Genomic DNA, 16,292 nt, shown 5'->3' with positions numbered 1-16,292 from the left:
CAATACCTATATTGAGTTTATACCCAACCTCTTACACCTCTCTTAGCGCAACACAAACGAAAGGTCTGTCTCTGAAGCCGCCTGTGATCTCCAGATCACACACGGTGCCTTCGGCACCACGGACCCTTGGTTAGGTGGAGGGCACGGGCTGCCGTGTGGTGGGTGAAGATATGGAAAAGCCTGATTTAAACACTGCCCGCCCTTTCTTTCCTTTGTGCCTTCTGAAAACTTGTCTGCCCTTATGAGTCGTCTGTTCTGAATCACGTAGAGAGATGCTTTCTGTTTTAAAACAGTCCCTCCTAGGCGCATTACCTCTCCACGCTGTCCTGCCCTCAACTACTTTGCTTGAATGCCAGGACTGACAAAATACAGCCTGCACCGTAACTCCTATCCGCAGGAAAAAATAATCAAAGGCTATTTTCAGGCCCCCAGAGACAGAAACAACAGACTTGTACCAGTGAGAAACAGTTCCAGTTTTCCCCCGGGATCCACCCTGTGTCTATGGACCTGACAAGCCTGCTAGGAATCAGAGTTTAAGTCAGGGACTTTCATGGGTACCAAAATGCTGTTTTCAGCTGTTCCTTTAATAGCTCCTTCTGAATCTGGTGGGACATGCAAAAGCGGAAATAACTTTTTCCACAGAAAAGTAAAGGAAAAATTATTTTATACTTCAAAAAAAGAAGAAAAAAAAAAAGAAAATAGAGGAAGACTGCTTAATAAAACATTCCCAACATTAATAAAATATTCTTATTTTTCACTTATGCCCGTGTGTGCCATAGCAGGTCCTGAGCACAGGCCAATGCCCAGGAGACCTGGATCACTTGGAGGGAGCCCAGAGGAGAACCACCCCATGAAGATGCCCAAAAACCCCTGGTGAGGAAGGGCTGCAGGACACGAGATGGTCCACCCCAGCGAAGGGAGGGTGGTACAAAGCCATGACAGCAGTCTTGTCAGAGCTCTACCAGTGCTCAGAGGCAAAATACAGAGGGAAAAGAGTGCTGAAGGCTGCAAGGGATGAGACAGAAGGAGCAGAGGAGCGCTGCTCTGTGGTTCTCCGAGCTATTCTGACTGCATTTCTCCACCAGCGTGTGCCCTTCAGCACAGCATTTGCTGTGAAGTACACGGTACTTGTGCTGGACCTGCATCAGCCAGGTGCTTGTGGTGGGACTCCTCCACCTTCTCTCCTGAAAGCGAGCACATCAAATAGATACCACACGGCCACTTCCTAAAGCAATGCTCTATGAAAACACAGACTAAACCGGGAAAAAGGTGTTGTTCCGAGAAGGAAAATACAGTTTAAAGAGAAAGGTTTGAAAGCACACTGTGCACTGCCTGCCTGCAGGAAGGAGCCTTCTTCTGAACATTTTTTCCAGCTCACCTGGCTTGTGGCTTCTCAGCTTAGTTCAAATAATACACAGCTCTGTCTGGATCAGTACAAAAACATTTACTTTGTCCCTTCCCCCCTGGGCAGTGGATCTGCTCCCTGCTGTGAATGTGCTTTGATCAAAGCATGTCCAGGTTGGTACGGATGCTGCAGGCTCCCTTGTAACTCTCCTCTCGCTCCCTGCCCCTCCGGCAGCCCCAGCCGCCCCCGGGAAGCACAACCTTCTCCCGTCTCAGGGATTCACTGACCGTGAGAACCGTGATGCCATGACCATGGGTTCACAGCCCTCAAACAAAATACCTGCCATCAAGAGGGAAAACAGTCTGCTATCTGCTATCTACCAGCCTACAGCACTATCTACAGTTCTGCTTGCAACCCCATGGTCCAGATGGGTCCAGGACATGAGTTTTCCCTTTGGTGGTTGTCCGTGTAGACCTATTTCTGGACACGTTGTGCTGGCAGCCTGTTCCAGACTCCATCCTTTCCAGACTGGCATCAGAGCAACAGGCCTGGACTATAAAATCACATCTTGTCTTAGCCTCAGAAATCACCCGCTTCTGGCTGGGGCAAGGGCTGTAACTTCTCATCTCAAGCACTGAGCCAGGAGCAAGACTTGCCTTCGGCACAGCGAGCGGTCCTGTGCAAATGCTGCCTGTGAAGGCAACACAGGATGGAAGAGAGACAAAAAATGAGAGAGGAGGCAGCAAAGCCAGCTTCACGTGTGGAGGCTGACCCAACCCTGTACTTGAAACAGGGATGAGATACAAATAAATTGAGGAGCTGTTCCCCAGATATCCACAACATTCCTCTGGTTTAAGAAACTCCTTCTCTAAGCTCGTCACAGGAGGAGTAAACAGACAAATTCAGTGTGTCCATGAGGTGGGCCTAGAGAGGAAGGGGGGCAGAGATGTACGAGTGCAACTTGGGGCTCATGAAGACTTGCTTCCCGTGCAGCCGCACTGTGGGGATGCAGGAAAGCACCAGCCCTGAGCTCCAGCTGTGGGAGCCTGCCAGCCGCAAGAAACCCCATCTCAGACCAAGAGGCAGGGGAAATTCAGAAATTTCTACACTCGGAGCAAACTAGGAATCATATAAGGAAGAAACCAGGAAAGAATACACCCTGCTTCTCACGGTCACATGTAGCTGCTGGAGGCATTTGAGAGGAAGGAGAGTGAATGGCACAGGTCATGCATGGGGGGGGGAGAGGGAAAAAAAGAAAAGATGCATGCCAAAAAGGTCCTGTGCAACTGTGAGCAAGTAATTTACCCTCTCTTTAACTCAGTTTTTTTTCTGAAAAATAGAGATAACAGTACTGCAAAAACTGCACACTGCCAAGATAAGGACCATAGACTACGAGGTCTGCAGGCAGGCTGATAAGATAGATAGGCTGTATCAGTACCCCAGATGGAAAGATACCTTAAAATACCCTGACTCATCTTCTCCTGTGGCATTTTGCAACACAACCAGTATCTGTCACATTGTAAGCCAGCCAATATATTATTATGGTTTACTGTATTTATTAATGTTCTTGTTACTGGAAACAGAAAAGGAGAGAGGAGGGACAAGGCCATCTATTAAAACAAATCATTTCATGGGCAATGCCATAAATAAGAAGCCTGGCTGCAGCTTTCATGTACCACATTTGACTGACAGTGCCCAAGACAGTGAGCTCCCAGGAAGTATTTCTCTGCCCCCCCACAGCGGTTACGGCTACGGGTCCCCCATAACTCGGGTGCTGATCCTCTACTGTCTAATTAGGAAGCAGGACAGCACTGAATCTTTGCTCAGGGAGGAGTTTTGGTAGGGTTTCCCTTTTTATACCCACCTATTTATTTTCACAAACTCGCAGGTACTTAATTATCTCTGAGATGTCTACTTTGCTGTCAAATTTGGCTTAAATTAGCTACAGGGTCAAAAAATACTGGGGGGGGTGGGGGATTGAGACACACCAGCTGACAGGCACTGGCAGCCTGATCATGTATGACTTGTTTTCATAAGCAGTAAAGCTAAAAAAAGCCACAAAAGATACTCAAATCAATGCAATGCCCACAGAGAAATCAGGAAGATGGGGGGGGGGGGGGGGGGGGGCGCAGGGGGAGCGGAGAGGGGGAGAGCTAGAGAATTAAGGATAAAATAATCTTTTGAAGTTTTTCTTCCCTTACTATGACCCAAGATGCAGGGAGGCTCCAGGACCAGGGACCAGGTGGCTGAGCCTTCAGCGGAGAAAGGCCCGGCAAGGCTGCCTGAGCAAGGGTGTAGAAACATGGAATCATAAAAACATGTAGGTTGGAAAAGACCTTTAAGATCATCCAGTCCAACCATAAACCTAACGCTGCCAAGTCCACCATGAAACCACGTCCCTAAGCACCACATCTACACATCTTTTAAATACCTCCAGGGACGGTGACTCACCACTTCCCTGGGCAGCCTGTTCCAGTGCTTGACAACCCTTTCGGTGAAGAAATTTTTCCTAATATCCAATCTAAACCTCCCCTGGCGCAACTTGAGGCTGTTTCCTCTCATCCTATCGCTTGTAACTAGAAGCCAGGATGCCTGAGCAAGGGTGCACAAGCAAAGATGAATGAGCAAAGGTGGGTGAACAAGGGTGCGCAAGCTAAAGTGCATGAGCAAAGGTGCAAGGGTGCGCGAGCAAACGTGCACGAACATGGGTGTGCTAGCAAAGGTGCTGCCAGTGGGGCGAGCAGAGGGGGGTGCCAGCCAAGCAAGCAGCAGTGCCAAGCAGGGTGTTGCCAGCTGTGCCAGGGTGCTGCCAGCTGTGTCGGGGTGCTGCTGGCCGTGTTGGGGTATTGCCAGCTGTGCCAGGGTGCTGCCAGCTGTGTCGGGGTGCTGCTGGCCGTGTTGGGGTATTGCCAGCTGTGCCAGGGTGCCACCAGCTGTGCCAGCCTCCCTTTCCCGGCAGGTGCTGCTGTGGCACAAGCAGAGTCTCGGAGGGGCTCAGCCCTCCTCGCTGAGGCATCAGCATGTCTCCTGCAGCACCAGCTACAGAGCCTGCTGCAAATAAAGGTCAATTCTGTTCCTGCTTGTGCAGAATAATAAATTAGCTAAACCCTATATTTGAAACAACAAACATTACCTTATTCATGCAGCAAGTGGCTTAAAAAATAAGTTAATACTCTTAGCAGTTAAATCTGTTTCCTAAAGTAGAGGGTTATCACTTGAAAAACAAAAGCGTTAGTAACACTAAAGTAGCACCTACTTTAAAAACACATACTATTATCTTTTGAAATTGGCAGAGGCACACGCACAAGAGGCCTACTGTTGATATATGTCCACTCCTGGCTCTTAAATAAAATGGTCTGAGACAACCTTTGCCTCCGAAAGTCGCTGACTCACCAGAAGGCAGATGGCAGAAGGTATCACTGTATTCTTGTCCTCTTTTTTTTTTATTAAACTGCTCCCTAGGCAGACGTGTCTGTCTGTTAGCGGAGATAGGAAACCAGACTAGACCCTTCCGTCTGATCTCCTGTGGCAGTTCTACTGTAATTCCATAGGATCCTTGATCCAGCACAGTCACCGTGTCTATAGGAGAATGGGGACAGGACCAAAGTAGCTATTTCAAAGAAAAAGCCAAAATGCATGAGCCTAATATGTTTATTTGGTGCGTATTCTGGGTAGACACAACCTAGTTCTAGTCTACTCTAGATCTTTGAAGTCCTGATGGGTCAAGTTACTGTCCCTGTTTTGAACCTCCAGATAGCTTAATGAATTGCCAAAGAGGCAATGGCAGAGGCAAGAATCTGCTTACAGAGAAATCATTCGAAGGGGCAGAAGACGACCAGAGTGAGAAGGACAAGGAGGCCCTAGAAGTGGTGACCCCATGGTAGGCTTGGGAGGGGACAGCACGACTCCTGAGCTCTTTACTGGGGATTACAGATGACACAGGTGAAGTAGGGGCTACTGTCACCTCTGTAGTTCCTCAGGTGCCTTACACAGGCAGAAAGGAAAGCCGTAGCCCTGAAGCAATGACTGCCAATCTTGGCAGTGATGGGGAGGCTGTGGGCTGGGAGGAGTTGTGGGCTAGTGTGATCAGGCTGCTTAAAACGGACTAATGGTAATAACTAGCAATTATAGGATAAAGTGGAGCAAAGGAGTGTTTGAGCTGCATATCAATAAATAATCCATACTGGAGATTACTCAGAGATAATCTCCCAAAAGAAGTGTTGGAAGTCACATTGTTCACGTAATTTAAAACCAGCCTGGATAAGGAATATTGAAGAATCTGCACGGTACTGGCTAGGAGATAGAGGTGAAATTATTTGCGTATCCTCCTTCTCTAATATTTATGAATTTGAAGGTCTGAATCTCTAGCATTAATCATCCTCTGCAGAGACATGCATTTCAGTCCCTGTTCATGATTCATATCTTTATGTGATGGAGGGTTTTTTTAAGACAGGGCAGACTGAGCTTTGGTATAGGAAGCTGAGCTGGTATACAAAATGTATTTGAGCAAGATCATTTAGCCTTTGAAGGGCAGCAAGTGATAATTATTCAGGTTCTTTAGACGTTTCTGTAAACAGAGACTAAAACTGCTCAGTGTACCCCTATAATGCGTATTTCTTTTAGAAGAAGTGTTGGGGAATACCGGGGAGCATATGCTGGAAGGGTCTCCAGAGGTGAGAAAAGAGCCCTGGGGGAGACTGCTGATCCAGCCAAACGATTGGAAAAGCAGCTGAAGTCAAGAGAATTTACTTTAACCTTTCCTCACCGTGAAAGAGGATCTCTCTAGTTACTCATGTGGAAGGTAAATCGAGCGACCTGTAAGGAAATCATGTCTTGATTTCACGGTCGCTTTCTGTTCTCATTGCTCCGGTTGCCTGTGTGCTGTCCTGCCCGTACACAAAGAAGAGAAAGCACCGCAGGCCATGTTTTCTGGTGAACACACCACTTCTAATTGCAGGTGAAGACATGAACATCAACCACAGATTTCATGGTGGGGGCTGTGAGACACTGAAATGAAAGGGTTAATGTCTCAAATACTCGCGGAAGGGAATGTTAACATATTAATGAGATAAGGAGCGGTTAGGAAAGGGAATCTTGGGGAGGCAGGGTGGCACTTCTCTCCGGCGATTTTCTTATCTTGGGTGACTATCTAAAGAATAAGTTTGAGACAGCTTTACACATGCGTTTCTGACAGAGGGGAGGGGGGATCGAAATCAGTAGAAGCCCCCCCCCCAACCCCTTTCTAGAAGGTACCAGAACACCAGACCACGCATGCAGGATAATTAGCATATAAAGCGAGACTGGAGGCGGGGCCTGGGTTATAAATGGCGCCAATCCGAGAAGCCCCGTGTGCACCCACCATCCGAAGGGACCGGACCAGAGATGTCGCTGGATCCTAGGGTGGTCACACTCTCTCTCTCTCTTCTTTCTTTTTTCTCTCTCTCCCCTTCCTCTCCTCGAAATATATCGTAAGCCTAACCAGGAAATCCAGTCAGAGTTTTGCCAAGTGCCTTATTTTGTCTGAAAGTTTTAAAGTTTGGAAGTAAAGTTGCTTTGATTGAACCTCCTGAAAACGTTGTCGTTTATCCCGTGCACCACTCAGAGTATATCAAACTACCTTTCCCTAAATCTGCCGAGCAGGTCGGGACAGGGACTTGTATAAGAGATCTGCTTAGACAGTAAAATGATTCCAGAATCAGTTCTTATACCTCAACATACTGTTAATACATTAAAACACCACCTTACTCTGCAATCAGACTCTGAAGAGGCACATTTTAAACTCAGAACATACACAGCCAGCGGCAAATTAGCCGAATTAGCTTTCAGTGATCTCGCAGGAGTCGTGCTGAGGAGCTCCATGAGCCATATGCAATGCAAGATGATGAGCCCACTCCACAGCCCTCCGGAGAAGAATAAAAAGACTCTGCAACACGTGGCCGCTAAAGAAGGTGCCTGCTCCCAGAAACCCAGATGAAGTCAATCCGCGGTGGATGAACACATCCCAGAGAAATCAGATTTCCCGGGGGGAACCAGGTGCTGGGGAGGGAAGGGGCTGCAGAGCAGGAGATGGCCCATCCTCGCCATCCTCCCTGCAGGAGCAGGCAGCCAAGCAGCGCGGCCAGCCATGCTGCGTGACGGGAAGGGACGGTGGCTTCCAGGGATAGAATTAAAAAGAAAAATCTCTGCACATTAAGTACTAAAATAGAACTATAAAAGAAAAGCTTTTTAACAAAAACTGGCATTTATCTGTCCCTTCTGTTCACCTATTCCTTTCAAAGATAAACTCCAAAGATAATGGCTCACAAAAATAACCAATTTACTGCAATAATGAAACGTCTGTCTATTTTCTGGTATGTCTCAGGGTTGCCCGTGAACGATCACTCTGGACAGTGCTTAAGGTTTACAAATATCTTAATTGGACCACTAATTATCTCACAAAAAGCATTTTTTCATTATGCAAAGATGTAATACCGTGATTTTAATAAACATTTAGAACTAAAATGAAGGTCTCTTTTATGTATCATCAAAGGAGGAACAAGATGACCAGAGGACACATACTTCACAAACAGATCAAGGCCTCATGTCCCAACACATCAGCCTGGACGTTTAATTAATTCATTATTTAATAGATCGCTGATTAGCTTAACAGGGAAACCCTCTTATCATACTGCAGGGAGGATACACAGCTTCATATACACTAGTTCTTCAGGAATTTCTCTGCCTGTCTCTGGCAGCACTTACGTAAAACCAAATCTATCTGTTGACATGACTAGCCTCGGAGGTGGAACAGGAGACCTGGAGGCCACCAGCCTGCCCTGTGCTCACGCCCAAAGTCCATGTCCCCCTCCGGGATGTGCCTGCCCCAGGGTACCCGGGGTGGTACACGTTCAGTACATCTTCAGGTTCACCCAGAGATGAAGAATTTGGTTGACATATTTGCCATGTAGGACATCTAGTTGTGCCCACACTGGGTAGGAGTGAAACAGTAGAAAGGACTCTCTTGGGAGAAGAAGGGTCACCACCACCTCCAGCCCAAAAGTATCAGCCATCTCCTCCATCCAGCCCTTCTAGTAGCAATTCAGAGCAGTGCAGCCAGAGAATAAAGTAAAATAACGCCCCTGAAATAACAACTCACTTCACTGCACAATACTACCTCCAGGGGGAAGATGAAAAGAGAGTAAGCCAGAAGTGACAGATGTTACATCTCTTACTGTACTGATACTAATTTTAGGGGGATAAAGATAGCGTAAGAACCCATACTGAACAGAGCAGACCATACATCACCTAAAGACTTATTCTTCCTGCCTTGAATACAATATTTAAGGCAGAGAAAAAGATCGCTTACAAAGACTAACACACTCTCCTGATCCACCTCTCTTTTTTGCTTACCATGAGCCTATTTTAGTGGGGTTTTTTTGTTGCTGTTTTAACATCTTCTGCCTTCAGATTCCCCATGACATGCGCTCACACACACACAGAGGAGCCATTCTGTCTTTCAGTAACATTTGCCCAGGGTTGGTTTTATGGATGACAGGGCTTTTATAGGGCAAATATTCAACATTTGAGTCTTCATTTCCACTATTCAGTGACCTACTTTATGGAGATGTTGGGGGGGGAGGCTGTAGGGGATTACTTCAGGTCCATTTATATAAGATACTCAGGACATAAATCTATGCCTTTCCTGCTGAAAGCGCAAAATGTCAAGGGAAAAATATTCCTGCTAAACAAGTGCAATGCCACGTATGCCAAGAGGCTGGCACGTCCCTTGCACTGCCACACGTCCCTTTCCAATCTGCTGGAGCGACAGAGACCTAATCATCTCCCTCCTTCCTTACGAGGTGACACAGCCCCTCCTGCCTCACTTGGTGACTCCAGGAGGAACCTCATGCACATCAGGAAGAGAGAATTCTCCCCAAAACCAGCAAACAGACACACAGCGTGATATTAATATATCCGTGCAAGTCCTGGCATTCGGAAAACGTGTTTGTGCCTAGGCCTTATGTTCATAATTACCACAGCAGTAATGAATCTTGATGAATCAGTAATGACCTTCAGAAGCACACTGAAACTATTTCAGCTTCCACTTAATCGGGTAATGAAGTCATACAAATAGGCAGAATTTCTTTTAAGATGCTAAATAAGGCTGATCCCAAATGCTAGGGTTTTTTTCCCCCTTTCGGATTTTCTTGAGTGTTACGGGACAGTAAATTTAAGAGCTGACATAATTCATCACTGCCTGCAGAAATTGTGATGAGCTTATAGGTACGGCCATCTAATGGATGTTTCCAATAAATCCCATCAATTTCCCAAATGATTCCCCAGCAAGTACAGATAATATAGTGGTTACTGTCTGCCAGATGGGCAATGCATGACTGCAGAAACGTCACTGTCCACTTCACCCTGGCAAGCAGGCAACAAAGTCTGCATGCAACTGCCATCCATCATGCCAAACTCGGCTCTTACCCTACAATAACCCTCTCAGTTCTTTACCTGCTGCTAAGATATGCACTAATAAGCTTGAAGAACATGTTTCTTTTGGCCAAGAGACAGGCTGTTCCCTTGTCCATTAATCTGTTGGTTTGTGTTTCTATCCCTACAGTCTTCATGGGATAATTGAGGCAGGAAGGGAGCTCAAGAGGTCTCTAGTCCAAGCCCCAGCTCAAAGCATGGCCAGATGTGAGGTCAGACCAGGGCTTTATCAGGTCTTCAAAACCTCTTGGGATGGAGATCCCACAATGTCTTTGTTTCCCGCTTGGACATCCTCATGGGGAAAAAATTGCTCCTTATATCCAGTCTGAACTTCTCATTTCAGCTCATGTCCGTCACCTCTCACCGTCCCAGTACACACTGCTGCAAAGAGCCCGGCTCCATTCTCTTGATACATCCCTTATAGGCAGGGGATGGCTGCTGTTAGGTGCCCCAGGGCTGTCTCTTCTCCAGGCTGGACAAGCCCCCTTCCCCCAGCCGCTCTTGACCATCTTCATGGCCTCCGCTGGACTTCACCCCAGTTTGTTGAAGCCTCTCCTGCATCGAGGGTCCAAAACTGGACACGGTATCCATTGGCCTCCATCGCTGCCAGGGCACGCTGCTGCTCATGTCCACTCACTGCCTACCGGGACCCCACAGAGCTGCTGCCTGGCCAGGCAGCCCCAGCCTGTACCACTGCGAGGGAACAGCCCTCCACAACTATCTCCCCAAGCTCCTTGCATTGCTCCAGCGTAGTCATTCCGAAGTTAACTCAAAGTCCACAAAATTGCGCAAAATCATTCCAAGACTGTAAAAATAAGTACTTCTGGCTTATACTTACAAAATTTAGCAAAAAGAAGTAAAATATTCAAGGATCCCTGAATAATAACACAAATAGAAAATAAATAGCAAATAATAAAATAAGAACTAACTAAACTAAATAAAGTTAATGTTTTCCTCCTGTCTCTCAAGGTTTGTGTATGTGTGCATTACGTTTCAGGGTGAGACAGAGCAAAGGTGAACTGTGTAAATACTGACCGCTTGTTCACTTATACACACATAAATTTTGACTCCCTATCAGTGAACACAACTCTCTGCACCTCATTTTCCAAACACACCTTATGCCCAGTCCACCTCTCCAAACTACGCTTCACCAGTTTGGCTATAAAGATGCTACAAAAGACTGTGCTGAAGGCTTTACTGAAGTCAAGGCAAACAGTTTTCCTTTCCTTCCCCTTGCCCACAGAGACAGTCTTTTTATCACAGCAGGCAACCAGGTCGGGTCAGGCACAGTTGGCTTCTGATAATCCATGCTGGTTGTTTCCAGTCACCTCCTGGTCCTTCATGTGGATTGACACGGCTTCTAGGAGAACATGCCCCCTGACCCTCCCAGGGACTGAGGTAAGGATGACTGGCCTGTACTCCCCTGCATCTCCTTCTTGCCTTCTTGGAAGATGGGCTACAATTTCAGTTTTTCCAGTCTTTGTTGGATCTCCTTAGGTCACCACGACTTTTCAAAGATAATAAAGTGGCCTTGAAGTGACACTGGTCAGTTCCCTTAGACACCTCCTATCCAGTCCCATGGGCTTAAATACGTCCGTTGTGCTTAAGTGGCCCCTAACTCAATCCCATGGCTTTTCTTCCCAGGCTCCTATCCAAACCACAGGTCAATCCTGTCTCATCTCCCTGTTGTACATAATATTCCTCATGAAACCTTTTCAGTGGGCAAACCTTCCAGACTTACTTCAGAAGCGACGTGGCGCTCAAGTGGGACCCATTGTATCAGTATCGTCCTGAAGATGGAGGGCAGGCTCATGTATTAAAATCTGAACAATAATTTATCATGAAAGTTGTAAGAGAGATAGTTTAGACGTGACATGTACTTGCAAAGTATTACTGATGTTGTAAATTTGGAGAATAGAACCGTGGATATACTCTTTGAGGCAAAAGTGTGCATTTAATCTTTTTGAATAAGTAGAAAGCATATACTTGAAAGTGTTTGGTAAAAAGGGGTCAGAAGATGTCTATTAAATATTTTCCTTCCATGCTGTCCTGGTTTCAGCTGGGATAGAGTTAATTTTCTTCCTAGTAGCTGGTATAGTGTTATGTTTTGGATTTAGTATGAGAATAATGTTGACAACACACTGATGGTTTTAGTTGTTGCTAAGTAGTGTTTATACTAAGTCAAGGACTTTTCAGCTTTTCATGCCCAGCCAGCAAGAAGGCTGGAGGGGCACAAGAAGCTGGGAGGGGACACAGCCAGGACAGCTGACCCAAACTGGCCAAAGGGATATTCCATACCATATGACGTCATGCCCAGTATATAAACTGGGGGGAAAGCCGGCCGGGGGCCACTCCTCGGGAACTAACTGGGCATCGGTCAGCGAGCGGTGAGCAATTGCATTGTGCATCACCTGTTTTGTATATTCTAATTCTTTTATTATTATTGTCATATTATTATTATTATCATTATTATTTTCTTCTTTTTCTGTCCTATTAAACCGTCTTTATCTCAACTCACAAGTTTCACTTTTTTTCGATTCTCTCCCCCATCCCACTGGGTGGGGGGAGTGAGCGAGCGGCTGCGTGGTTCTTAGTCGCTGGCTGGGGTTAAACCACGACACATGCTATAAAAATGTTTTCCAGTGTGTTCTTTGTTGTCTTCTAAACGGCATGCACTGCGTGCCCTACCCCAGTGAATAACAAGCGCAATCTGAGAAAAAGCACAGCAACACTTCATATAAAAGACAGGCTGGATAGTAGATATAATACTGACACTACTTGCCTCTGCATTTTAACATAAAATAGTGTTCTGAAAACAGAAATGCTTTTTTTTATCCTTCTCTGTAGAAATCAACCAGCAACAACTCTTTTTTCTGTTGTTGTTGTAACTAATTTTTGGCAGGAAAAAAAATTCTGCATTCAGAATGTTTTCTAGTTCATTTTATTAACATGGACTACCTCAGTTATTGTAGTCAACTATTGGGGGGAAAAGTCTATGAAATCTATTGGTTACAAACCAGCTATTAGCAACGAGATAAAGAAAAGCAGGTAATTACTATTGTGTTACATATTCCTACTCCATTGTACAAGATATTTATTATCAGTCAAAGTAATAGCCAAGGCTCTAGCTCATCAAAGAGAGAGACTTTTCAATCACTGATCTGGAAATACACGTAATAGATACCTTAAACTTTTTGCCTGTTGGGATTCACCAATATGCAATGCGTAATCTTTAAGAAAAAAGAGCTTCTTCCTCCGTGCTTGGCACTTGCTGTTCGATTAGAGTAGCTGGATGGATTCAGTTTGGTTAACATAACACCCTCCTGTTTCTCCTTGTAATTTCCTACTAGCTATTTCTTCATGACTCTGGATGCCTTGAAGTCCTAAATAAAGGCCAAAGTCCTTTTATAGAAGCAATAACTTTTCTGACAGTAAAAGAGGACAGTCTGGGTAAATCAGATACTAGTGTGTTCTTGGGAGAGTGCACCACATGACACTTATTCAGGTTTCTGTCCTTTAATCAAAGCAACTCAGCCTCTGATCTAGGGTCTGCTTGGATATCCTCGTGGTGAGAAGTGCTCTGGGTATACACCTTTTTTCCCTGAGTAAAGGAAAGCCATAGCTTCGCTATATCGAAGTAAAACTGATATCAAAGGAAGCCTCCTTACCTGTACTGCTGGAGATGTTGACATCAATGCTGATATCTGATATGCCACCTCCCTTCAGAGACGCAACACACGTGTACGTCCCAAAGTCAGTGAATTTCAAGTCAATGATGTCCAGGTTTGTGGTGCCAGGTGAAACATCGGGGTCAGTCTGTGTGATGACCATCCGTTCAGAGCTTCGCAAGGGACGTCCATTTTTAAACCAGCTGAACGTAAGCTCTTCAGAAGGGATGGCTTCCACCTGGCAGGAGATTTTCACTTCTCGCCCAATCTGGATGTTGTCGTCTTTGTGATACGGGTCAGGGGTGATCCAAAAACGTCCTTTTTTTAAGGCTGAAATATGCAAAAAAGAAAAAAGTTTACTATAATAAAGTACCAATGTTGCATATTCAGACTTTGCAAAGACTTATGCTCATGCTTCACTTTATGCCTACACATGATTTTAGTAGGGCCTGTAGCGATAGGACAAGGGGTAATGGCTTTAAACTACAAGAGGGTAGATTCAGACTAGATATAAGGAAGAAATTTTTTACAATGAGGATGGTGAAACACTGGCACAGGTTGCCCAGAGAGGTGGGAGATGCCCCATCCCTGGAAACATTCAAGGTCAGGTTGGACGGGGCTCTAAGCAACCTGATCTAGTTGAAGATGTCGCTGCTCATGGCAGGGGGGTTGGACTAGACGACCTTTAAAGGTCCCTTCCAACCCAAACCATTCTGTGATTCTACGATGCTCGGGAAGTCACTGAAGCTTCCAATGCACACATTTAGCACGTGGATCAAATGTGCTAGGATCAAATCTTTGTAGGGTCAAATCTTAATCAAATGTCACCACAGAGTATACACTGCTAAAGTACTTGTCATTTCCAAAACGAAAAATAGGAAGTCACAGCACCTAAATTAGGCTGAGCTGCTCACAACTGAAGAGTAACCAAAATAATTCATGAACCTTCAGTGTTTGTTATCCATTTCTGGAGGTATTTACAAGCCCTTCCTCACCCCTATACTATCAGAGCATTGAGAGAAGCGAAAATAGAGATATCAACCTAACATCACTAATACAACCAGTAGTGTCATCTCCAATCTATCTGGAAACAAACACGGCCATGCAAAATAGCTTTGTGCCAGCTGGTTAAATGAGAAGAGGTAAGGACATGCCTGAGGCTATAGCCTGCCCTGGTTTATACACCCTGCTCCTTCCCCATGGCAGCCTGGAGGGCTCCCTCCGTCCCCGCGGCTGCCCAGAGGCAGGCTGCCTTACCCCACCGAACGGCAGAGCAGCGGCGGCGGACTGCACTGCCTTGTTCAGGTGGGGAAACTGCTGCCAGCTCTAAAAAGTAAGGGGCTGAAAGTACATCTTTAGGCAACGGTCAATGGGAAAAGGCAAAAAGATGCTCTTCTGAGATGTAACCACACAGGAGAGCCCATCACGAGCACCTTGGTTGCATTTCCCCGGCTGGGTCTTGTCAGATGAGGAAAACCCATCCTTGTACTCGTAGGAGAAACCTGAGGCTGAAGGTTGTACACACAACTGAGAGAAGAACACTGTCATTTAGAGAGGCACAGCATATCCTAAGGATCTCTATCTGCCTCCAAGACTATTCAAGCCTGCAATACAAATTCGATTAATTCTCTAAGCCACAGCAAAGCAGAGATAAGGTAGTCTCAATGTTTCAGGTGGGAACCCCAGGGCAGATGAGTTTTTTTGAGTCCCTCTCAAAGGCAGGCTCAGTGCTCAGGAGTGCCCTACACCCATGCAGGGGCACAGCAACTCTGGAAAACGTTGTTTCCCACCATCTTCCCGGTGAGACCAGCATCTTTTACTAGCATTCCCTCATCAATCTACTGCACAAGAGCAAAACAATACTGCAACTCACTTACTTGATTTTTCTTGTCACTCTTTAAATGAGCATAAAACTATGCAGAAACTATCACCATTTACATCAATAAAGTGATTGCGCTAAAGTAGTGTTGGTATGATACTTATTTTTGGAAGAGTGCTTCAGAATCAGCCATTAAGTCTTTCAAATACACATATATTTTGATGTATTGAATATAAAATGCTACTCATACAATCCCAAGATCCCTCTCCCCCTGTGTGTGTGTGCATAAGTATGTATGTATGTTTATATACGTACTTTTCAATTGCTGCGTACAGAAAGTGTAACAACATCAAATGGAAATAGATGTATGAGGCACCAAGCACGCTAAGAAAGCAGGGTGCATCGGCTCCTTGCATCTCTACAAGTGGTGAAAATGCTAATTCAGACTCAATTTTGTTATCTCGGTAGCTCCTTGAACAAAATAACTCTTTGGAGCTTGCAAATGCCACACTGAATTAGCACTTTGACGCCTTTGAAAAGAATTAACATTTAATTTATAATTAGAGGTTTTTTTCAATGTGGGAAAAAGAAGTATAAAATCTGGATTCTTGTGGCACCCCCTCACACCTGGTGTGAGAAAATTCTTCCATTGAGGAAGTCAGCCCGTTTAATCAGAGAATGAAAAAAAATTGTTACAGTTGCTGTGCTGATCAGGTATGGCATGAAAGGTGTTTGTCTGGGTGCTGCTATTTAGTTGTAACTGTGTATTCAAGAATCTAAGTGGCTGAAGTGTTTTTAAGAATTTATTATTCTTTCATTTATTTAAGAAAGTTTCATGACTTTTATCAGGATTAAATTTGCACCAAAATGCACTAGTCTTTACTGAGCGTCTCTCATTCCCTTTTAAAAGCTGCAGCCAGTTCCCCAGGAAGCAGAACGAACATGCGCTTTGATTCAAGAGGATGAACCATATGACAGTGGGAAACTGCCA

General features: G+C 45.4%; 1 protein-coding gene across 1 annotated transcript in view; it reads right to left on the bottom strand.

Annotated features, from left to right (window-relative positions):
• The window catches only part of LOC127017211 (MAM domain-containing glycosylphosphatidylinositol anchor protein 2), a 187,960-nt gene that overhangs the window by 131,166 nt on the left and 40,502 nt on the right, over positions 1–16,292 (bottom strand). The window contains exon 5 of the mRNA XM_050898185.1: positions 13,483–13,812. Coding sequence (XP_050754142.1) covers positions 13,483–13,812 — 330 coding nt within the window. The remainder of the gene's footprint in view (positions 1–13,482; positions 13,813–16,292) is intronic.

The sequence above is a fragment of the Gymnogyps californianus genome, chromosome 5 (genome assembly GCF_018139145.2).
Source record: "Gymnogyps californianus isolate 813 chromosome 5, ASM1813914v2, whole genome shotgun sequence".
Lineage (NCBI taxonomy): Eukaryota > Metazoa > Chordata > Aves > Accipitriformes > Cathartidae > Gymnogyps > Gymnogyps californianus.
Note: the sequence above shows the minus strand (reverse complement) of the source record. Positions and strands in the feature narration are given on the sequence as shown.